Raw genomic sequence first — 24,698 nt, 5'->3', positions numbered from 1 at the left:
TCCAATTCTGTTAGGGACTTCCAACACTTGGTATTCTGAGTAACTCTGGAGTGGAAAGTACCACTGATACAAGTAATAGCAGCAGGGCCACCTCACCAGCTTTCTTCTAGGGAAGAGATTATCTCTGTGGCGGGTAGACGGGTAGTTAATTTTTAGTTCTCTGTGTCTTGTGACTGGAGCAGACTAAAGAATCTAGGTCAGTGATATGCTCCATGCTTTGTTCTGTGTTCAGGAATAAATAAGATCATGGACTGCGAGACAGTTTCAGGACCAAACTGAACTATAGAAACATGTTCTTATCTTGTTTTGCTTACTTACCTTGTTTGTATTTAGCTAAAAAACCTCCACCTTGCAGACTGCTATCTGTCCTTAGTTTTATGTACACACTGTCTCCACTTGAACGGATGAGTTGTGGTATCTGAGTCCCACAAAATTTACCTAGCTGTTTAGCATTGCTGCTGTTGCCATCATATATCTTAATGGAAACAAAAAAGAGAGAGAGAGAGAGAAGGGTAGGGAATTTAGAAGCAGGCAGAAAAGCGTGTTGGTTCCTCCATAAAATATAATTTCGGTGATTCTGCTGGTTGCTACAGAATTTGAGGAACTAGAACTGTTTCAACTTTGATAGCACAATGCTGACTATTGAATTTACTAAAGCTGGTAGCATTACAAATCTAAGTAATTTCCCCTGCCAAATGTCTGTTTAGGGGATTGTTTCTGGGTACACAAGAGGTTAAATACTATTTTTTGCTCAAATGAAGCCTCACAGGCATTTCAGAAACAAGCAGATCAGTGGAAAAACAGGAAGCCAGTAATCAAATACTGGTGGGTTTGGAGGGGCTTACTCACTGATAGGGGAAAACTGTGCTCCACTTCAGTTCTAATGAATATATTCATATAATTTACCAACGATTTGAATATGGAATTTGGGATTAATAGTAGGGTTATTGACACTATTGTGCCATTTTTCTTGTAATTTGCTAGGAGACCATACTTAGTCTTTGGCCCAAAACACAGTGAATTTAATAGATGTAGACCTATTTTTGTTTAAGTGTCCCATCTAGACATAAATGCTTTTCTTACCTTTGTGCAATACACAGACACCACTGCCTGTCTTCTTGCTGCTCCAAACCACAGAATCATAGAATCATTAAGGTTGGAAAAGACCTTCAAGATCAGCTGGTCCAACCATCTCCCTGCTACCAACATCACACACTAAACCATGTCCCTGAGCACCAGGAATGAAGGTAGCATGGAGCTTTCCTGTTCTGGGTCTGTTCACATATCAGCATTTGAAGACCAAAGCCATGTGTTTTTCTTTGCCTCTGTATTCATCGTACTTAGCTGCCTGCTGTGGAGCAAAGGGTCATGGGGTACATACCGCAAGGTAATCAAAGTTGCACTTTGAGTGATTCTCTAGATGGAACTGTTCAAACTGGATTTCAAACGGGGTTCCTCGGTTTCCTCTGAGCAACCAGTAGCACTCTGAATTGTGATAATATGGCATAGGGTAGTTGGGAGACATGAAGATGCCAGAAGCTGTCGTCAAAGTCCCACCACAACCTGATAATGACAAAGAAACCAAACCAACATTTAACATCAAAAACAGTGGAGAATTAGAGGTTATGTGTGAGATACACAATATTGAATTCTTTCATATGCCTCAAATATCTTGAGTGATAAAAAATCTGCATTAAGACAACAGTAAGTGGAAGGGAGCCAGTAGCACCTGGAAATATTAACCTTCTAATTTATAGACTGCTCCTGTTTGATAGTTACTTTCCAAATAAAAACATCTTCATTAAATTCTTGCTCACCACTACTTTCCTAAACACCAGTGAAAACTGATGCTACATTAAATCTAGGGAATAGTATATCCTTCTCATGGAGAAAAACAAAGTCCATAGATCAAGAAAGTTAAGTTCTTGATCTAAAAAAACTCAATATATATATGCCACTATATAATTAGCAGAGAGATTTTATGACATGGGAAGCAGAAAAGATGTGGGGAAAATATTAGAAATAAAATACAAATGAAAGATCAATGAGATGTGCAAAACAGTTTTATACTTGGCATAATCATTTTACCTGCTGATGTGCCATCCCACTCTGCTGAAAATCCCTGTCTTGTGCCAAATATGTCACTTACAAACTTTATCCACAGCTTGTTACCGTGAGAGATTATAACAGGAGGCAGGTCTGTACCACAGTATTTTCCAAGAAGAGGAGAAGTTTCATAGCCTCCATCTCTAGAATGACAGAGAATAAAAACCTTGGGCCAAAGAAGGAAAGTGTGAGAAACATTAAGACGGCAAAAAATCTTGGAATTCTTTCAGGCCTGGGAAAGACTAAACCTGGTTTTTAATCTTCCACAGAAAGACAGCTACTAAATACTGGAGATGTCTTGCTGCTTGTGGTCCTACCACAAGCACCTGCTTGCTGGGTATGTCCAGTGTCTAAACTCAGCTGTCAATACACTGACAGACTCAAGAAGTATCTCGAGTGTATTCAATGCTGCAGAAGCAGGACCTTCTCTGTATTCTACAAGGTGGCAGTCAATGGTATAACCGAAAATAAATGTCTAATTTGAAGAAAAAACAACATTCTCACTTCTCACTGTCTCGCCTGGCACAAACACAGATGAGTTAATTTATTTTTTAAAACATGTTTATTTGCCACCACACAAACAGGAATCCATTTCTCAGAACTCATATGATGCATATTTTGCAAGATGCATTCACAATTGTTTCTACAGCCAATTATTTCCATCCACAGTCTTTCAATTATGTAATATTTTCAGTAACATTTTATAATACTTTAATCAGGATGCACATCCAATGTTCTGTTGTGCTGCACATATCTCATGGGAATCAATAAAAGATGGTAACAACGTTCTTATCAATTGCATTATAATCTTAGCATAAAGATTATATAATTTCATATCAGGCAATCATACTGAAAATATCCTTACATGTCAATAGAACAACAATAAGTACATTTATACTTAGATATGTGTCATCTTGATATGATGTTTCTTAAGTAAAGAGCAGTACTTTCAATTGTATTTTCACAGATTTATCCTTGCTTTTGAGAGAAATTTCTGCTTAGATCTTGTAACTCTCAAAGGTCTATTTTCTTGTCACCCTCCCAAATTAAAGTGCTTGCTGCTATCTCAGGTTACTAGCAGCTGAAGAACTGTGCCAGAACCTCTTCTCGCTTGCATCTCAGCCCCTGCAGCTGTGGTCAGCTGAACATTTTCTTAGTTGACTGAAGGTAGTTTATGCTAGGATACCTCAGGACAAGAACCCAGAGTGGCACCTCAACTAAAACTAATCTAGCTACCCCATTTAAGGGTATCAGGTTTGAGGAGTCATCTCATGGAAATCCAGTTACAACAGCCACAATGTGCTGAGTTACACTTGGTGATGTTCTGGCACTATATGAAAACCTAGTTAATACTGCTGGGATCTTTACAGTCACATCAGAGTTAGATCTATGCAATGAATGAATCTTTTCAATTTTTGAGGTGAAAAACTGAAAAAGAAAACTGATGTAATTCAGGTCAATCCCAAATTAAGGCTGCAACTGTTAAAATAAAGTTAGATTAAACTTAATCTCTGATTGTTGTTTCAAAATGAAACAATTCACTTAGAAAATATTGAAAAAGTCTTTCAGTTTTTCATAACTTTCTCCAGTTTGTATGTACAGCTGAAAACAACCAGCAGGAATTTAGAATCTCATTCCAACCAATATCTAGTATAATGTTCAGATTTAGTTCTATCATGGTGCTCCTTGAGGTCATGAAAACTCATGGCACACTCAGAGTCAAAAAACACACTGCAGTTCTGCAGATACAGTTCATCCAGAGAGCTAGCTCAGGAGGAGAAAAATAGGAGCGCTGACAATTCAAAGTGCAAATCCCATACAGCAACACATCGTACTACTTGGTGCAAGCTGTGTTGTAAGCATGCAGCTATCTTTCCTACAAGTATTACCTTCTCCCCCTTGTACTTTTCTCTGTCCTCTAAAATTTACTAGAAATCACCATGTCAATATCCTAAGATTAACAGTGATACCAGTATAGCTAAATATCACAGATTATGCATGTGCCTAGTGCTGCATCACAGAAAATTGCACTTTAAAGACTATAATCATAAAACAATATTTCATGAAACAAGCAATAAAACTCTTCGTTTCCACTCTGAGGAACAACCAAAATACAGTGCAGGGCAACAGAGTCCCAGAGTCCACACACACTACTTTAGGAAGGTAGCAATTAAAGTTTTCTGATAATGGATAATTCCTTTTCTCACCCTTACAGCACAGATATACAGTTAAAACTATAGCTTCCAAACATGGGTGAGTGGATTTGGATAAATTTGGTGGTTATCAGTAATAAGGAAAACAGAAATAATTAGGCTTGCCTGATTTCTACATAATCCTCTGTACAGCGTTTATTCCCTTCCAAGGTGAAGTTGGTGAAGCGAAGCACAATCTGTCTGTTTATTCCCACTGTGATGGTGTATATGCACTCTGTCCGGACAGGGTAGTTATTTGGATAGTTTGGAGATGTTAGCACACCAGTTTCAGTACTGTAGTTGTGTGAGCACACTTTAAAAAGAACAGAAACAAGTCTGAATTTTAATATCTGTGTTAAATTAACAGGAAATTTCTATTTCCAACAGACAGAGGAGCAAACATCCTGTGCTCCTGTGCATTATAACACATCCTGGACACATCTTACTGTTGAACGTCATCACTATAAACTGAAAACAGAATCCAGATTTTCCATGGAAATTCTTATATTTGAGGGTTTGTTTTTTTTTTTTTCTGCTTTTACCAGAACGCCATGCCTGTTACAAATAGGCAACATGAGAGTAGTTCCAGCTGTCAAGTTGGCTTTGAGCTAAAATCCAGGTAAGCAGAAAAGACGAAGCTGTGAAGGATGCCTTGATCAAAACCAGAGGTAGGATTCCTGAGCTTCTGAAGGGCAGTGGTGGTGGAAACTGAATGCGGTCTCTAGCTACAAGGAGACACTGTGTTCTTAGGCATTCCCCACAATTAGACCTGGGAGATGGGGATTTTGTATCTTAAGTTCTTTTCCCATTTTTAGGGCCATAAAGGGCAACCACCAGAAAATAGCATAATCCTTAGATTGTGAGGACAAAGCTGTTCTACTTAAAGCCTTATACTAAAATTAGTTATATCAATTCTCCTGTGACTGCTGGAGAAGCATCATGGTATTATGAGCAGGAAAGAAGAAAATAGAGTGTACTAATACTGAGCCAGGACCTGAGTGATAATTTAAAAATAAATAAATAAATAGATTTAAAAGTTCCTTGAAAACACAGACGTAAAGGCTAGAAATAGAAGTATCTTCTATAAAATGGTACAGGAGACTTATTCTGGAAAGAACAATTGTCATGTACTAATTGATCACAATCTCAGTAAGCCTTTGTGATCTGGCTTCAAAAAGGGCAAGAAGAAATGTGATCCATGTGAGATGTTTCCAGCCACTTGTTTCAATGCCACTACACAAGGCAGTGTTGACATGTCACATGGATAAATGTGGATAACCCTGCTCATCAGTGTTCTGGAAATCAAATAAGAACAGGTAAGAGGGAAATTATGGAGATGGTGTAGAATTAGATTAGAAGGCAAGCAAGATTAGAAGATTTTACATAGTTTAGCTTAGGAAGTGAAGGATAGGAGAAAAAGACAGAAAAAAATGTCGAGAAGCATGAAGAACAAGAAAAACGTAACACTCTCTTAATGACAGTACAAGCTCCAAAGTTAGAAACTGTCCATGAATACAGATACACAGAAATCAGGAGATAGTTTCTACCAGGAAGTCAATTTCTAAAGCAACCATTCAACCAACATAAGAGAAGCAAAAAGAGGAAAAAAGTCATCTTCTTTTTCTTTCTTTCTTTTTTTTTTTTTAATGATAGTTTGATTAATTTTAAGATGGGATTGCACGATGTAACTCTTGGCAGAAAAAGGGCAGGGGCTAAAATTATAGGCTTAATTTGATAACCTCGGAGTCTTGTTCTGGTCCTCTATTCCCCTCTTTCAGATCCTACAGGTTGCAAATATAAGAAATGAAGTTTTCTTAGACATGGTGTTTCATCATATGAAGCATCAAACCCCTTATCCTTAAGTCATACAGTTTGAGGACCCTGCCTGCAGGGTTAGAAATCTGACTTTAAAATGTGACCCAGACTTTTCTTAAAGACTCGTTAGACAGAACATAATCCAAAAATACATTGAAAAGGTGTGTTATTTATTAGGTTACTTATTTCTAAATAATTATTACCTTCTAATTTTGGAAGTGTAGGTGCCTGACTTACGAGCACTTAGTGCATAGAGGGGTTGCAATACTGTTACTCCTTATTCACTCAGAGGTTGAGATCATGAATACTGTCTTTCAGCCTGCACAATATTAAAACTGATGTACTAGATAAGGGCCCTTAGGGTAAAATTATCAACAAGGAAGCCAAATTATTTTTATCAGCCCTTTTAAGAATAGTTTCCACAGAATTGTCAAGGTTCCCTCCCTTACCAAAGTTTGCTTTCCTGGGCGTAATCCATACAAAAATTCATATCCAAAGTGTGCTAAGTTTAAACTGGATGCTGTGTTCTGCTCCACACTTTACATAACAATCTTCACTATGATCTAAGAGGGATAAATATAGATGGCCTCAAGTTGCACCAAGGGAGGTTTAGGTTGGAAATTAGAGTTTCTTCTCAAAAAGAGCAGTCAGGCATCAGAACGGGTTGTGCAGGGAGGTGGTGGCATCACCATCCCTGGGGGTGCTTAAGGAAAGGTTGGACGTGGTGCTTAGGGACATGGTTTAGTGATAGTGGTGGTAGGGGGTGGTTGATCTTGGAGGTCTTTTCCAACCTTTATGATTCAATGACTGTATGATGGAACAGTGACTGCCTTAGAAAGGTCAGACCTCTGGCTACAGTAAAGCAAATCCGAGTGTAAACTGCACATACACTGCTATGAAGATTAGGAAAAGCATAAACAAACCCACATTTTGTGTCAGCCAACACTCTTCTGTTAAATGGATTAATTTGTTGCATTCGTCTTGTCAGCAAGAGAGCTGGCACTCCTGTTTTGCAACCACCTCACTAACACAGCAGTTGGGGCTGTGCTTGTGCAGTCCTAGTTCCCCCAGTGAAAACTGTTAGCAAAGTTAGCAGGTAAAAAGAACTTTGAATCCTCTGCCAAAGTTCAGAAAACAGTCTAACTCCATAATGTGCTTACAATATGCCTGGAAAAAACACAAATTCAGTTTAGTTTGAAGACAGTTATTGCAGCAAATGCAAATCAGAAGAAAGCAATTGTCATGGACAATTGCACGTCTTGCTTTGCCAGAATGTGAAGTTTCAAAAGCTATTCAATCTGCTTTCTGATTTTGGTACTGAATGTTTGCTCTTCTGGAAAGAAAAAAAAAAAAAAGCCTTAAATGCCAGCTTTTGTACCACTCACTCATGCAGTCATGCACAGTGCAGAAAATTATAACCATGTCTTTCCTATAAAGAGATATTCATCAGTTGCCACAATTCTAATTAATCGAAAAAAAAAATATAGTGTCATAAGTAAAATGGCACTTTTCTTTCCATCTCACTCTGCTAAAGGAAAACTCAGATTCATAACAATTAGACCCTTATGTAACGTAATGCATCTTTAGGGAAAAAAAAAAAAGGAAGAAACTATCACATGAAATATATCCCTCTCCACAGGCACTGAAAAAGCACCTCAGGGCCTTCTGTAACTGCTCTGGCAGATCTAACAGGCTTAATTTTTACCAAGAAGATACACAAAGGTCCTTTGTAGTGTTTCAGCCCCAAACTTCTCAAAAACACTAGGTACAGTTGTTCAAAAAGAACCTCCAGCTCTCTCCTGCTTATCTACACATAAACACACATACTGTACAGTCATACACACACATATAGGCCTATATAGGCATACTAATAACCTGACCAAACATAACCAGTTGCCTAACAAGCTGCCAGTTGCCAACTGATTGAGTCTTCTTCCTCAGTGTGAGCTAAGCAGATGCCTAAGAGGTGTGCAGGAGTCCAGCTAGTTTTTCTGTCTTAGCTCAGCCTCATTCGACCATGCCCTATCTATGTGCACACACGTATTTGTCAGACTTTGCTTTCCATTTGTGCCCTTGCTCATTCAACTGAAGAGAAAAGCCAAGCGACCTCCTGATAATTACTGGGTTTGGTCAGCATAATGTGAACTGAGATCTCAAACTGTACTCAGCTATCAATAAAGACACACAAATCTATCACCTTTGGGTACACTTTTAAGTCAATGGGTTCAAATACTTTTCTTTCTTCTCAAACTCTAGCTCCTGCAGTAACTCATTGTCAGCTATCATATGTCACACAATTAAGCTATTTAAAGCCAAGTTATTTCTCTTGATTAATTGTATCATTTACAATTCAGACTGATAAGAAGGAAAACTCTTATCTTTCACCAAAGCCAGAGAAATAATAATAAAAATGATAAAAAGAATAGTAAATAGGAATAAAAATTGTATCAGGAGGGCAACCTGCTTACAGACCTGTTAAGGCTGTCTTTTCTCAGAAAAATGTTTTAAATAAAGTCTCTTTAATGGAAAACAAAACAAACAAACAAAACACCACAAAGCAAACCAAGTAAGTACCCATTGATCAGTGAAGAAGTCAAGGACAATGAAATACATACACTGAATCTAGTCTCATTTCCATTGAAAAATTGTGGTCTCATTATTTCAAGACCTGAGTAACACTTCCACTAAAGACTGAGTCCTTTCAAAGATTTTTCAATAGTTACACATTTTTCAATAATTTTTACTCTGTGGCTTGGTCAGCCAAGGCATGCAAAAGAAAACCCCAAATCTATCATAATACATATACAGCTATTGTAACAATTATCTATATGGTATTTGAGTCCTGGACTCTAGGAGATAGATCTTAATTTACCTTGGTTTCCATGTGACTTCCCCCTCAAAAGACAGACTGAGGTATAGACAGTTAAGTGGGAAATATACATTTTAAACAACAGAGTATCATGCAAGCATATTTGACTGGAAGATGTCCATTTGTATTCCTGCCATATGAGCTATTCACAGCTACTAGCTGGCAGACTGCTAAAACTGTTGTCTGTACTTTATGGACCATAGCCATGGATGTATGTCAATTTTGTTGACAAGGAAATACAGCTTTACAATTATTCTCAGGCTACTCTTCAACTAATTAATATACCACAGATACAGCATACTAAGATATATGGAGAAGAAACTTAGTTTTGTTTTACAAAAAAGCCATTTTTTTCACTCATATATATCCTCTTTTTTTGCTCTTTTTCTCTCTCTCTCTCTTTTTTTTTTTTTTTTTTTTGGATGCATGTGATAATGCTGTCCATCTTCTCCATAGCTCATTCTCTGTAAAATAACTCCAGGCAAAGGCCTATTGAAACATCTAATATGAAACAGAACAGCTTTGACCAGTTCTGATATTGGTTACACTGTAGTTGGCTAAGAAAACATAGCTCAAAAAATATGAAGGATTCTTACCGCACAAGGAACGTTATTAGAACCATATTTTTCTTAGGAGAAAATAGACAGCAGATGTAAAGAAAAGAAATAAAAAAGATAAAAAGAATCCATAGCTTTGGTAAATCTCTCAGATATGATTATGTTCAACAATTCACCACTTCAGTGTAACTGAATATATGTAAGATGAATAGCAGGCCTAAAAATCTCACAGTGGGAAAACTGAACTTGATACAATTTCAGGGCAGTGGGGAGTTACTGCTCACAGTAAAGCCTACATGCATGTATTTGCCTTCAAAATTTGCAGCTTCAAAACCCTTTATTCTTAATCAAAAAAGAATGTTAGCAGTCCAGTATTTATGACTTTACAGTACTACTATTCTTGTGCTGAGACAAAAAGAGAAATCTCTGTAAAGAAAAGCAGTTGTAGTTTCAACTTCTCTATAGGGTTATTAGTCTCAGTTTCAGTATTTATCCAAAAATAATAATAATAATAATATTCTAGAGAACATAGTTCTGGGTCTGAGTGAGAATAAAATGAGAATTAGCCCTTTTGCAATACTTCTCATCAAAGGCTCTGTTTAGCTGAAAAGTAGTCGAGATATTTATTTAAATAAGGGGAAAGAAAGAATTTATTATGATGCAAGAAAATTATGCAGAAAGATTCACACAAAAATCGTATCTGTTGCTAAAATACTGAATTAAGACATTTTATAGTTCTTATATAAAGTTTTAATACAGTTTCTAGTTGTTAATAGTATTGAAGAGAAAACAGCTTTTCATTTTTAAGGCATAGTTTAAAACCTTTCTATGGACAATACCGGTACAGTTTGAACCTCACATGATGCATATAGCAGTGCTTTGGATGAAAACTAGAAATTCCAGGTGTCATCATGGTGGTAAAGGAGGGTACATGGAAGAAAAGAAGCAGAGTAGAGAAGGTGAAAAGAGAAACTTGGGGTTTATCAGCACCAAGATAACTAACAAAACCAGAGAAACAGGATATTAACAGAGACAGAAATATAGATGTATGCTGAGTAGAAAACATTTTGATCTTGATAAACTGTGAGACAACTTACTATGGAACTATTAGGAAGGAATTGAAACTACCTGTGAAATATTAACTTGAAGTAAGGTAAAGGAAAAAAAGGAAAAAAATATTACAGTAACAAGCAACAGAATCACATTTACAGAAGCCATGGTTAGCAGCTGCAAAAACAGGACAACAAAAATACCTTCTTTACTAGGTAGATAATTTCACAATTTTTCATTAGTAAGGAGTCAGAGTTTTCAAACTAGAGTCTCTTTTAGAAAGATTTTTCAAAGCTCAACTTGGTTTTGGCCTACTATTTTCCAATAAACAAAAGGTTCCTCCTTGAAATATTTCTTATTTTATCTTTATTGTTTTTACTGATCTTCTGGTTTCCATGCCAAATAACTCAAGAATAAATGAAGGCAGCTGAAAAAATGGATTATTTGGATTTATAAGTAATCTGTAATGAATGAAAACACAGTGGCAAAATCTGTACTGGTCTCGCCTACATGCATGCTTGAGAGATGAAATAATAGCCAAATTGCCCAAGCTGTCACCAAGAAAGCAGTTATTTTTTACAAGGCAGAAACTGGAAAATTTTGTTTTTAAACAGGTTGGAGAAACTCGGGAAGGAGGTAAAATAAAATAATTAAAGTAACTAAGAGCAAAAAATGATCTGTCTTTGGTAGTTTATTACCATAAAGATGAGTACTATGAATTTGTGTTATTCATGTACTAAATCCCTTATAGCCTGCACACATGCACGAACCAGACAGAACCTGGTTAGTGGTGGGCCCATGAGTAATCCAGCTATAAATATATTCTCATTCTTACTTTTGTGCATTGTCCCACTCTACCTCTTCTGAGGTACGTTTCTGCTAGGCAGAATCTTTCTCTTTACCTGCATACATCCCCTTCTGCTCCAGATCTGCGTTTCATAGTGAGGAGATCAATAGCAGACACATGTTTACGAAACTGTTTTTTACTTAACAGTTTTCACCAATAGGCTGCTTGTTCAAGTGCAGCTCAGTCACTACTAAAAAAGCTCTCAGTGCTGGAGAGACATGCAAACACTGGAACAGGTTTGGTGGTTTCAGCACAGTTTGAAAACACAGATGTGCCCACCCTGTAAAACCTTCAAATCAGTCACACTTCTGAGTAATTTCTCAGTTTTTCTCTGCTTTAGAGAACTAAGAGAATGTACAGCCATTCTCTCTGATAGTCTTTTCCCCTCATGTGTACATCTTTGCCCCATAAAAGCAGATACTTAAAGAATAGATTTAAGGCTTAACAGGAGCCTGTTGGAGACTGAGAAGTTGTACTTTGTCTTATTGGGAAAAAAGAAAAAAAAAAAAAAGTTATTTTTTACTCAGGTTATTTTGCTGCTGTACCCAATTTCATACTATGTGACTTTTCCCTTCCCAACATCAACACTGTACCTAAATAGGGACTAAACTAATTTTTATGGCACCTGAGATGTTCAGGTAGTCTCCCATTCAAGTGATTTGTCCATGATTGCTAAGCTTCCTATATCACATATATTCAGCTCAGAACGCAGAAAGCAAATTCAAGAAATACTTTTCCTAAATAATTCATGCAATTCTGCCATGTCATCATTTACTGTCTTTTTAAGGAAAACTGCAGTGTTGCTTATAGAAATTCCTTTCTGCTTTGGCCATATTTCCCAGAGAGGAAAAGCTTGTAAGTCAAGTAGCTATAAATAAGAAAGGGTAGAAGAGGCACCAGGCAGTCTTCTGTTAAAACAGAAAATAATGTTTATGTTTCTTACAGGAGTTATTTACAGTGATAACTGAAAACATTTAATTTGCATAATGAACATACTGACATATTACCTTTTGATGCATCCAGGGAGATATAATGAGCTGAGAAGCCTTCAGATGAAATACTGTGATCAGTCACAAAGAACAACGTCATCATGTTGCCACCACTGGTGAGTGATGGTGGAATTGATCTTCCACAGTACCTGCAGCAAAAAGAAGAACCAAATTGAGAGGCAGTGTTTTATGAAGCACCTGTATTACTGGAAGAGGATTCATCTTTCACAGAAAGTTTGAAGAGTTACATGTACACAAATGCCTCCATTGAATGATAGAGATCCCAGCTATATACCCCGTATCATGGGGCTAAATAGTACGATACACAGACAATGACAGAAAGCTAAGTTATGTGACAAAGTAAGAGGAAAAACCACTTGTCAAGTTGTCAAATCTTACTGAAATTAGTCCATGCTGTGCCTACAACATATTCTACTCTTTTGTAGGAGTCAGAGCAGATATCAAAAGAGTAAGGCTGCAAAATACTCTCCATTCTATTATGACAGTCATTTGCTCCTTATTTTTCAAAATACTGCCATGTCTGCCAACTACTTTACAGTCCATAGGTGCTGCTCAGTACCTTGCTCATGTTCAGATGTTCTTGAGTTCTAGATTGGCAAGAAAATCCTGTATATATTCCACCTGTTGAAGGGGGCAGGGGAGGGGGACGGGAAGGATTTGCCAGCCTTTTCTTCCATAATATAACATTAATATGTTATAACGATTAATAACAATATAACAGAAGAAAATGAAAACAAAATCCTATAAAACAATGACTTCCATTTAGTGGTATAGTTTTTGCTGACATCCAAATGTACAATCTTTTAAGTTATCTTTATTTCATTTCTGCAAGTGTCTTTTTGTGGACACAGATATATTAAAGCTTTTGAACTCATTTCCAATGAATCAAAAATGTTAATGGAGCTGGACAAAGGGATCAATTGAATCCTCTCCTTAAAAAAGCTGACCTCTTGACCTAAGTCAGTTTCTCTCAGTATAGCATTTATTAAATGTAGTTCTCATTCCCCGGTCAAAGAAAGGAAGCTGCCTTTACTACATGAGGGAGGGGGATTGCTGTTAATGTTTCAGCAAAGCGGAGCAGTTAATGTATACTCAAAATTTAAGGCAGCAAATTGGATAGAGAGATCTACAGAGCAGTGTACATTCTACAGTAATAAAATTCTGTATGCTAATGGACATATTCACCTTCCCAATTTTTGCATAGTGCTGTTGTCATATATTTCAAGATAATCATTTCTGCAATTATAATCAAATGCCAAATTAAATGAAGTGAACGTCAGACGGATAAGGTAGCCAGGTTGAATGTTGATAGTCCAGGTACAGTTAATACCATGTGGGTAGACATCTGGATGACCAGGACTTGTAATGGTTCCTTCTTGTCCAGTGAGAGACTCTCCACATACTGTAAAGATTTAGAGCATCAAGTTAAATGACACATTAATTCAACATTGAGGCACCTATAAAATTGGTTACTTTTCTTTCTGAAATGTCATGGTCTTTTTTGCCTCATGAATGCTACACAGTGAAACATTCAGAATTTATCTCCCATTATAACTTTGCAAAGCTTGATGGGCCCTTGTTTTCAGCCTTACAGGAAAATCTGGACTATACCAACACTCTATACACAAAACAAAACAAAAAACTTACCTATATCTAATGGCCAGTACTCAGCTCTGAAGCCAAGGTTGGCAAGAGAGGAAGCTCTGAATTTAATATAGAGATTGTTCCGTGTGGATTGCACTCTGGATGGTACAGCTGTTCCACAGTATGTCTCCAAAAGAGGAGAGTCTGTGTTGTTGCCATCTCTGACCTGAAGAACAGTATACTCAATATATCCCATACAAAGTTCTATGGTATTAAAGTTGTAAGCATAAATGAATTCATAAGAATACTATAAAGGACATCCTTAGTAAATCACATAGTTCTGCGTTGGTGGAGAGGAATATGAGAAGGAACACACAGATAAGAATTTCTTAAGGTTATTCATAGTACGTGTGTATTATCCTTTACCTCAACGTAGTCTGAGTCACAAGTGCTTGTATTTCGAATGTCAAAGTCGATAAAGTTAAGAATCACCACTTTGCCAGCTGGCTGGGAGATAATCCACTCACAGGTCTTTGGGTGAGATGATACCCTGGGATAATACGGTGAATGGATAGTGCCTGCTCCAGACAGGAAACCTCCACAGGCTGCCAACAGACACCAGGAATCAGAAGATGTGATGAATGGTTTCAAGGAATGTATAATCATGTCTATCAAATATCACTATGGCATTACAAGAAAACCACCCCTTAAAGCCTGTGTTCTCACAGAGTCTACTGTGGGTCATCCAGGTAGGATTAAGAATGTGTTTAAAAGAAAGTATGGCTGTAACTATAGCATAAATATGTATATGCAAGAGACCAATTTAACTCTGTCCATGAAAACTTATGGATTTGACTTATTTCTTTCACACACTTAGACAGATGTATTTGTGATTAAGAACTAAAAGACATCACAAAAAATTATAAAGATTTAGGCAGAATTGTAGCTATCTCATCTTTGGAATGTTAGTGCTAAGTGACTTATTGTTAATAGAAAAAATGGGGAATACATTTCCAAATATGGTAAAGTGCCTACCACGGACCTAGGACAGACATCATCTGTGCATTTCTAAAAGTAGTGATAAATAAATAAATTGACTTTTTCCCCTTTCTTTTGAAGTTTGTCTTGTACCCATTATATGGATAATATAACACAGGAATGACTGAAAGTGACCAAATTACAGATCAGTTCACTGTGCAAGTCACCAGTTCTTCTTACCAACTTGATAAATGGCCCTGAAGCTAGCTCGCTGCACAGAAGCATCAGATTTGAACTTGATCCAGAGACTGTTGCTGGTAGAAGTGATTGGAGACGTAAGTGTACTATGACAGAATTTGGTAATTAAAGAAGACATCTCACTGTCACCATCTCGAACCTAATCATCAACAAGAAAAAAAAAAAGAATTATGTCAGATCATAAAAGTCTTGGGATTTGATATCTGGCTAACATTATGATCTCACAAGAACTGCTAAATAACAAAAGGAGAAACTATTGTACTGATTTATAAGAGGGGTAAAGGGCCACCACAGTAATTGGCACAAGTGACTTATGAGAACTCAAATGAAGGATTGGATGATTGGCACAGAAGGCACACAGACACTACTGTCACAGGACACTAGGATGAAACAAATTTTCTCTGTGAATCACAGTTTTAGCACAATTTGGGCATGTGCTTCCAAAGGTGACATCTTTAGTATTAAAGGGGCAGGTCAGGTGCTCACCAGTGACAACTATGAAAATTTTGCCAGCACTAAAACCCTGCTGTGGAAAAAGAAGAGGATTTGTGATTTCCTTGCTCTGGCCATGAAGTTTGTAATGACTTTTCAACAGCACTTCTCTAGAAAAATCACATCACATCACACCTGTACATCAACACAGTCAGGCAGCTCAAGAACAAAAGATGCAACTCTGAGTCCCACATGCAGTAAAAAGGTATACTGATGTATTTCCATTTTTTGTCCGAAGGGTCCAATGCATGAAAATGACAGTGAAACTGTATCAGGGAATCATTTCTAGGTTCTACCGTTTACACTGCTACTGCACTAACCTTAATCAATTTTCCAATCAAAGGAAAAATGTACCTGGTATACTATCTCAGAAGCTGATTACAAATCATGATAATTAAGGGGACGTGCAGGAAAAGAGATATTTGTATTTCCAAATTTCAGGACCTGAATCCATAGACTGTGCATAAGGAAGAATAGTTGCATCCAGAGCTTGCTCAGCTTTGGCCATCTCCCCTGGTTAGACAGCTTTGTGACTCTAACAGATATTTTAAATTTCCCTGGGACCTAAGTTCCAGGTGACAGTCGTTTTGGATTTACAGGGGAGTAACAAAGATCAGAATTTGTGTTGGAATGTTTACAGGATCTTTATACAGAAGTGAAAGTTTCCAGAACTACAGTTTGCATGAGTTCACATTTTTTCTTGACCTGTTTCTGCTTACATTTTTGATTTATAAAGTCCAGTGAGTAGTGATAAAAGTAACAGGTTCTCTAACTATGTGAATAATGTCTCATATTGCCAGCTAAAAGGATGGCAAGGAGAAGAAGCTGGCTTGCCTAACACCTTACCTCTGCAGCATTATGTCACAGCCTTTCTTAAATAAGAAGTTTTATTGTGTCTAGTTTCTTATTGCAGACCCCTAGTTCCAGGCTGCTCCTTCCTTAGTAGAAGAATAAACATCCTTCCCTGAGCAAGTGTTTGTGAGCTCTGTCTGGCTCAGTGGAAACTGCAGATTTCCTGATATCACCAGGGATAGGAATAATCTGCAATTTTTCAAGGTGACAAAACAATCGTCAGAAAGTGATTTTTAAAGTAATTTAAACATCCAAAATCTATCTCCCTACTTGATCTTCATCATAAAGCCCAATGAGACAATATTTTAGAAAAGTATATGTGGAAAATCAGGCCTTGAGAAAGGAGCACGGTACTTTACTCGTAACCACATTTCCTGCGTCAGAAAATGCTGGCTGTGTTTCTCTGCTCTGGGCTGAGCAGACTAAGGGAGAGGGAAGGGGAAGAGGTGTTGAGATAGACAGAAATACAGGAAAACTGAACTGCTTGTGACAGATCAGCAAACAAGAAGGTAAATGCCTTGCTGAATTAATACAAACTGATTGCATTTAACAGAAATGGTTTTGTTTCTCTGACTGCTGTGAATTTAGCCGCTGTTCTGCCAGCAATTAAGCAAGAGGAGTACCAGGCCAAACAAACAAAAGCTGTCTGTTTTCATTAAACACACTTCCCCTCTCATTTCAGAAATTACTTACACTTCATTCCAACCAAAGTCTCTGGGTTAGAGGAGGAGGGACGGGAACGATGTTAGCACAATAACAAATCTTTTAAAAACAGATTAACTAAAGGGAGCTCACAGGGGCCTATGCTGCTCTTGGTCAGAAAGAGCTTAAGCACAAAGCCACGTAACCGTGCAGCCCCACAGTGCCATGCTGCTCCTGTTGTAGCCGTCTGTAAGCTCAGCCTTAGCTCTGCTGGGCCTGGGGCCAGGGTGGCTCCCTCCAGAGCCTCCCCACCAGCCACCAGCTTCCCTGCGCCTGGTTTAGCCATGAGGGTTGGTGTTGCATTGGTTTTATGTTTGTTAATCTCCCTGAGGTACAACTGCAGTTTTGTACAGATGGCACTAAGGAGCAGCCATTCCATGTAGGATGAGGTATTTATGATGTCTTGCCATATGACAAGCTGGGATGTGACACAGAGGAACACGGGGATGGGGTGGCAGGACACTGGGCACAAACTGGTAATTAAAATCCCACCAGAGCTCGTCAGGCCCCAAAGGCACCACCAGGACCTGACCAGACTTTCCTGGGGACTCCTCCACTCTGCCTAGGGCCCAGAGCCCCATTTCAGCTCCCAGTGCTGTCAGCCCCTGCCCCATCACGGCTGCAGCAGAACCAGGCTCCAGCTCCCAGCCATGGGCATCCCCAAGCCAGACCCAACCATGAGTGCACATCCTAGCCCAACCTTGGCTTGCTCCTTTCTCCCAGTGTGATGCCCATCACTCAGGGCTGCCCCACATTGCCCTACTCCTGGCTGGGGTGGTGGGATGGGCTCTGTTGATATGTAAATCACATGCTTTGTTTCTGCACTGAAACCAAATTTTCAGCATAACACCATGAGGCACTGGAAAATGCCTCATAGAAGCTGTGCCATTATTTCTATTTCTCTTGTATTTGGCATGTATTTACCTATGGTCCAAACTCCATATTAATCATGTCCAGCTGATTAAGAATTAGCATTAGTATTATGCAGGAAGATTTTCTTGTTCTCTTATCTTCATTCTTTTAGCCCCTGTGACTTTTGGACCCTAATAAATCGGTATACTTAATCCTTTGATTAACACCGGTCTCTGTAGTGGCACCTGAGACAGAAATTATGCTGCCTTTCTTTGTACACACATGTAATTAACATTTCATATTAACTGCTTAAGAAAAGTCACCTCAATATAATTCAATGAGCAATCGCTGTGACTCTCCAGCTCCATATGGGTGAAGTTGAGGTATATTTTTTCATCTTCTGGTTGTCTGATAATGTAGATACATTGTTGGTTGTTGATAAAAGGGTTAGGCCAGAAAGGGGACGTGATAATCCCTTCACTATCAGTGTAGTTTCCTCCACAACTTGGATCTGCTATATTAAGAACACAAAATGTTAGTTGAAATATTCACAACCATAAGAACTCTTCCAGTTTAGTGTGGCTCTAAGCAATGACTACAAATCTAAGAGACTTTCTGTATTATTAAATAGTAAATGTTAATTATGTCCATGTCCTGTTGGCTATATCCTGGGAATGTCACAGGCTAAACTTCAGTGCTGAAATTTACTTACCAGGCGATGTTGTATAGACAATGTGGAAACCTTTATCAGTAACTGAGTCGTCAGAGTGAAAATGAATCCAGGCATATGGACCAGTGGTTTGGAGTGGGGGTGGAGATCCAGTGCTACAGTATTTACCAACAACAGGGTCTTGTGGAAGAAGACCATCTCGAATCTAGACAGAACGATAGATCACTGTTTAGGATTATCAGATGTGTGCCAGCTCTGGACAGTACAAACACTCTTAAAGTTACATAAAGGGGCCCAGGAGATAGAGTGGATGGTGGAAGCTCATATGAAGTTTCCTCCAGACACACAGAAAGTAAGATATAGACCTACCAGCATAGCTGTGAGGGTTCTTCTAGGAGTCATCAAGGGGTTGTGAAAGGGAAAGAAAGGATCAGGAGATCTAATGCTGAAGTGTTTCCCTGAAATCATCCCCTGCATGGACCAGTTATGGAATACATGCTACTCCAAACTATCATCTTATTCTTGTGAGTGGGCATTGGTGAATTCTGTAACCACTGCTTTTCACTTGAGAGAAAGTCCTATGCTCACCCATCAAGTCATAGACTGCACTATAATAGGAATCTATTAATCTTAGATACCTTCCCGTAATAGTTTTACTTAGGCTGAACCTCTGTGGCTTGACATTCTGCTAGCAGTCTGGAGACCAAGCTTTGCAAGAAAGTGAAAGCTTCCCACCAGATGCTTGGTCTTACATCCCATCCTCTCTAGTTGTAGGACTTCCACTGACTTCAGTGGAGTGGGATTTCATCCTCTTTTTGAATCTGAGTGCATCAATGGCTGGAGTTAAGTACAAATGAACATTTCTACCCAGGATTTATATTCAAACAGTCTACTTCTGTACATACAAAAAGTTTTGAAATATCTTGTTTTGCAACAACATTGCCATAAAGTGATGTCATAATCCACAATTAAACTTTACCTCTAAATGGTCATAACTGCAGTTTTCATGGTGTTCTAGGCTTAGTGTGCCAAAGGCAAAAGTGATGAGGAGGCCAGGACTGGTTGAAATGGTCCAGAAACAGTCTCTGTTTATAGGATAGTTACCAGGGTATCCTGGAGAGGTTATTGAGCCATAAGTACCTGTCAGCTCGCCACCACATTCTAACAGGAAAGAAACATGGAACAACACAGTCATTAACACTGCACATCAGGTCAAAAGCTGAATTGTCAAAAATTTCAAGATCAGGTAGCACTTTGGAATTCAGAATACATTCAGAAACAAACAAAAAACAACAACAAACAAATAAACCAACAGGTTACTTTTTTCTTTACATTTTATAATTAATTTTACAATTCAATTATAAAAAATATATATATATATATATTTCCTCATCTGCTTTGTAAAAGAAAGATTCTCTCACAGTTTTAATGGAAGTATCTTTAGGAGAGTGGTCAAAAGCTTTTGTTTTAAAAATAAAATACACTATGCTATCTATGATATCTAACAATGTCAATTAAAAGAAAAAAAAAATAAAAGAACATTTTAATTATTGTTTCTTAAAATAAAGAAATAGTTTCCACCAGAATTTTCTATATTTTTTTTTTCTCTGATATTTTCAGGACACAACCCAGTGCACAGTTTTGTTCCTAGATGGTTCTGTACAGAACAGTGAAGTGAGCTTGATGCTGCACAAGATATATTTAGGCTTTATCTCTAGAAATGCACTTCCAGGACTCGTTTCACAGAATCACACAAGTGGTGTTACCAAGAATTCAAGCAGTAACAGCCTGCAAATCATACCTAAAACATCACAGATAATTTGAAATTAAATTTCAAACAGTTTGATCCTATAATGTTTGGAAAACATTATTCAACCTCTTTATCCTCCTGTAAATTGTCAGTGGAAATAAAAGGGTAACATGCCTGCTCAATGTACTAGAAACTTCTGTGAGAAAAGAGAATTAATCAGAAGAATGTCATCTCCAGGATTATCTGTTCTATAGGGGATTCCTCACAGGGGGCAAAAAGCAGCCTTAAAAACTAGCAGTACATTATTCATGCAGAGGCCTAAAGTTGGAGTTTAAATAGCTTAAAATGACACGTGTCTAAATTTCAGCCTCATTCCCTAGTAAAATGTCCTATTGCTCTTAACATTTCCTGATTAAAGTAAGTAAATCATTCATTTTGCTCCAAAGCTGTGAACACATTAAATTACCTGACATTTCATCAAACTTACCAGGATCTCGAGATTCCCACTGAACAGTAAAACCTCCATCTGTAATGGCGTGATTTGCGTACAACCAAAAATAAAGGGAGTTGTGGGAACTGAAAAGCTCTGTGGGAGGTGTGGAACCACAGTATTTTCCCAGCATGTGCATTGATGCTGAAGCCCCATCATGGATTTGAAGGAAGTCAGAGTTACAGTCATTACTTGCCTTCAGTTGGAAGACCGGGAAAGTAATACGCAGAATCTAACAGGAAGTAGCAAAACAAAAAAATCTCTTTTTTTGCATTTGCTAAAATAGTTTATGCTGTAACTCTGCATAGGAAAGATTTATTTGTTCATGCAGCTGTGAGAATCTATTCGCTTTGGAGTCATTATGTGATTTCCTGAAAAATTCCGGGATAGAAGAAAATATTATGGAATCTTAAGGATCAAAAGAAAGGAGAGAAAATCAGAAAGAATTTGGACAGGGAAGTTATCTGGAAACAGCATTATTCCTATAAACTAATAATTGATATCATTTGCCTGTGTCTGCTACATGATATAGTTAGAAAGGCTTGAACTTTAGCATATAATACTTTATTCCAAGTTTCCCATGGAAGCTTTCTCATCAGATAGTTAACATTTCTCATCCTTTCTATGATTGAAAATATTGTCATGGGAGTTAAAAAAAAAATGATCGTTCTTTTTTAAAAGTGATCTTTCTTTTGCACATATAAAATCAGTGTATTATGAACCTACTCTAGATAAATAGTGACACACACAGCTTTATGTAAGTTCAGATTCCCTGCCAATGTGCTTTAATGCAGTTCTACTGAAGACAGCAGTAGTGGCTCTAAGGCTTAAAGCTGAGGATATGTCACATACATATAATGCTTTATAAAACACTTCCAGCCATTAGTTTATAAAACAACTTATTTCATTCTCATGCAAAGTCAAAAATATATTCAAAATATAGATCCCTTAATGTAGGTTAGACGATATTGGAATGTGTGACATGAAAATGGCCACATTTGCTCTGATGAACTGAGGGGTCCTGCAGAATGAAGGTTTCTTTATTCTGAACTCTTTTTTTTACCTTGTTGGGATCAGTGTGAATAACCCAAGCGCAGCTGACCCCAGTATCGTACCGCTGGCTGCTTGGGTTGTTTGGGTAACTGAAAGTCCCCCTGGAGCCTGAAAGATATCCTCCACAAGCTGCAGAAACAGAAAAGTAAATGGATTAATTTGTGCTGTCACGGTAAAAACTTAAACAAAACCAAACTTTTGGCTTTGGTTTCCTGAACATTTAAAACAAGAATGAAAGATGCTTCTATGAAAGACTTCAGAATTTACTCTGAAGTGGAATGATATCATAAAAAATGAGAAAAATTATTCCCTGAGAGAAAAGTAGTTCCTGGAAAAAGAATAAAGATCTTTCAGCAGGAAAATGTGAAGTCTGCCAAAAGTTGTTGATTCTGTCTCAGAAAACTATCAGTAAACCAGTTGGTTTCCAGAAGACTAACTCGGGATTAAAATCTTCAGAATTTCCACTGACACTGAAATGACATTTTGAAGCTCACATGATATAAAATTGTCTTTCCCAGTAGTCGTGCATCAGAGAATGTATCCTTCAGATGTTTTATATATCCTTTGGGGTCAGATTTCTGGTTCTGATATCACCTCTTATAATATACCGTGGTCTATTGACCATGTGAACTGGGAATCCCAAACAGCTACAGAGAAATATGTCCATAAAGAACCCAAAATACAATGCACATACAGCTGTGGTATACAAGAAGCAGCTGTAGATTAACATTCAACTGACAGCAAAGAAATACTCAATTATCAGCGAACTGAAATGAAGTATTTTGTATGAGGGAATGGTAAAAAGAATATAATTTTCTTTGAAGTGTCCGTCTAAAACATCTCACAATTTCTCAACAAGATTCATAATTATCATATCATAGAATGTATTATTTCTACTTTGATTAAGAACTAAGAAAGACTGATACATTATAATTTGTCACTGGATATAAAATGGTTCTCTATTCTTCACATTTTGAATGGTTAAATATTTTTTCCACATATATATTCCTAATAACAAAAAATTACTGGTTATACATATAAAGAAAGCAGAAAGAGCTTGAAGTAGCTCTAATATAGATCAGATTTCATGGTGGCTCAGTGAAATTTAACATTCTGTATTCTATAAAAAGTTAATCTGCTTTTTTCACATCAGTCTGCAATACATAGGAGCCATCTGATAGATGGATGCCACAGAGACACTCACTGGAATGCTATCCTGACTTTGTTTAATCAAAATTAATGGCATAATAATCCCCCTCCCCCAAAAGAAAAAGAAGAATGCATATTCAGAAGAAATCCTACAAGTAGGAACACTGTAAAACTCCACGTTCCTAGTTTCATGGATAACATTTCTTTCATTACATTTCTGTTTTGAAAACCTTTTCTGGCTTTTCATGTTAACTAAAAATATCTGGACCTCTCAGTTTTGCAACAAATGAAATTGTATGCACAGAAGAAAAACATTACTACATTCTCTTGTAAATCTGTTTCCCTTATACCAAACCCTCTTTCCTACCCAGCTTACCAGACCACTTATCAGGAACAGCAATCTGATTTTAGGATAACTGGAGGCTAGTCACAGCCAGTAGGCCCGCAACTCCAGTGTTCCTCTCCTATTGCTAAACAAAGCAGCTATAAAGAAAAAAATGTGGAAAACTCTAACTCCAAGGGACCAGCACCTGTAGTCCACCAACATTAGCCTTTTTCTCCAGAGGAGGATGTCCTGGACATACCTTGCTGGGCAGTCTGGCACTGTGGTCCTGTCCAAGCACTGGTGCACTCACAGGTGTAGCTGTTGATCCCATCAGTGCAGTTTCCCCCGTTCTGGCACGGGTTGCTAGAGCATTCATCAATGTTTTCTGTACAATTAGGGCCTGTCCAGCCTGCATTGCACACGCAGAAATATCCAAAGATCGTTGCCTACAGGTATAAACAAATGCAATAAACTTAATGATCATGAATCACATAGAAGAATCAATGCAGTTGGTAGAAACACTGACATTTACACTTACTTTATGTGGAGATATAAGAACAAAGAAATAAATCATTTGGAGTTTAATGGCCTTGATGGTAAGTGGTGAATACCAACATAAACCAAAAGCCTAATCAGATTATCTAGCTGTTTGCTGTTTCTATCAAGTTGTTTCTTTGCAGAGTTCTTTCAAGGTACTTTTTAGAAACCCAAAATCTGTATTCATTTAATCATTCAGGAAACTGTTTGCTTGGTTTTGAAATGATCATCCTAGACACAAGTTAATGATATTATCTAAAACTTAAAAATAGCAAGCCAAGATAACAATGGTTTATAAATCATTCCTCTCAAGCCTGTTCTCTTAGAAGTCTGCACTGTAGTTATGTGGATGTTACTTTATTTTTCACCCTGAGGGATGTTAAGTAGGAACTGTTTCCCTTACTTCTTCGTATTGTTCCTGTCTTTTTTCCCATTTCTTTTGTCTTGATCTTTACTACTCCTTGTAATCAAGTCTTTCCGTATCTGTAATTGTTTTAGTTTCTTACGCCCTCTTTTCTTGTATTTGTTGTTTTCTAGATATACTTCTTACAGTTAAAGCA

General features: G+C 37.6%; 1 protein-coding gene across 1 annotated transcript in view; it reads right to left on the bottom strand.

The window, feature by feature from the left end:
• The window catches only part of CUBN (cubilin), a gene marked incomplete at its 5' end in the record, with an annotated part of 136,839 nt that overhangs the window by 99,511 nt on the left and 12,630 nt on the right, over positions 1-24,698 (bottom strand). Inside the window, 15 exons of the mRNA XM_082754389.1 lie at positions 319-475; positions 1,382-1,563; positions 2,089-2,249; positions 4,425-4,611; positions 12,444-12,574; positions 13,632-13,848; positions 14,094-14,256; positions 14,457-14,635; positions 15,249-15,405; positions 18,488-18,678; positions 18,877-19,039; positions 19,814-19,995; positions 21,072-21,306; positions 22,138-22,256; positions 23,861-24,047. Of these exons, the coding sequence (XP_082610515.1) occupies positions 319-475; positions 1,382-1,563; positions 2,089-2,249; positions 4,425-4,611; positions 12,444-12,574; positions 13,632-13,848; positions 14,094-14,256; positions 14,457-14,635; positions 15,249-15,405; positions 18,488-18,678; positions 18,877-19,039; positions 19,814-19,995; positions 21,072-21,306; positions 22,138-22,256; positions 23,861-24,047 (2,611 nt within the window). The remainder of the gene's footprint in view (positions 1-318; positions 476-1,381; positions 1,564-2,088; positions 2,250-4,424; positions 4,612-12,443; positions 12,575-13,631; positions 13,849-14,093; positions 14,257-14,456; positions 14,636-15,248; positions 15,406-18,487; positions 18,679-18,876; positions 19,040-19,813; positions 19,996-21,071; positions 21,307-22,137; positions 22,257-23,860; positions 24,048-24,698) is intronic.

This window comes from Aythya marila, assembly GCF_965140915.1.
Source record: "Aythya marila genome assembly, chromosome: 2".
NCBI classification, from domain to species: Eukaryota; Metazoa; Chordata; class Aves; order Anseriformes; family Anatidae; genus Aythya; species Aythya marila.
This window is presented reverse-complemented; position numbering and strand designations above follow the sequence as displayed.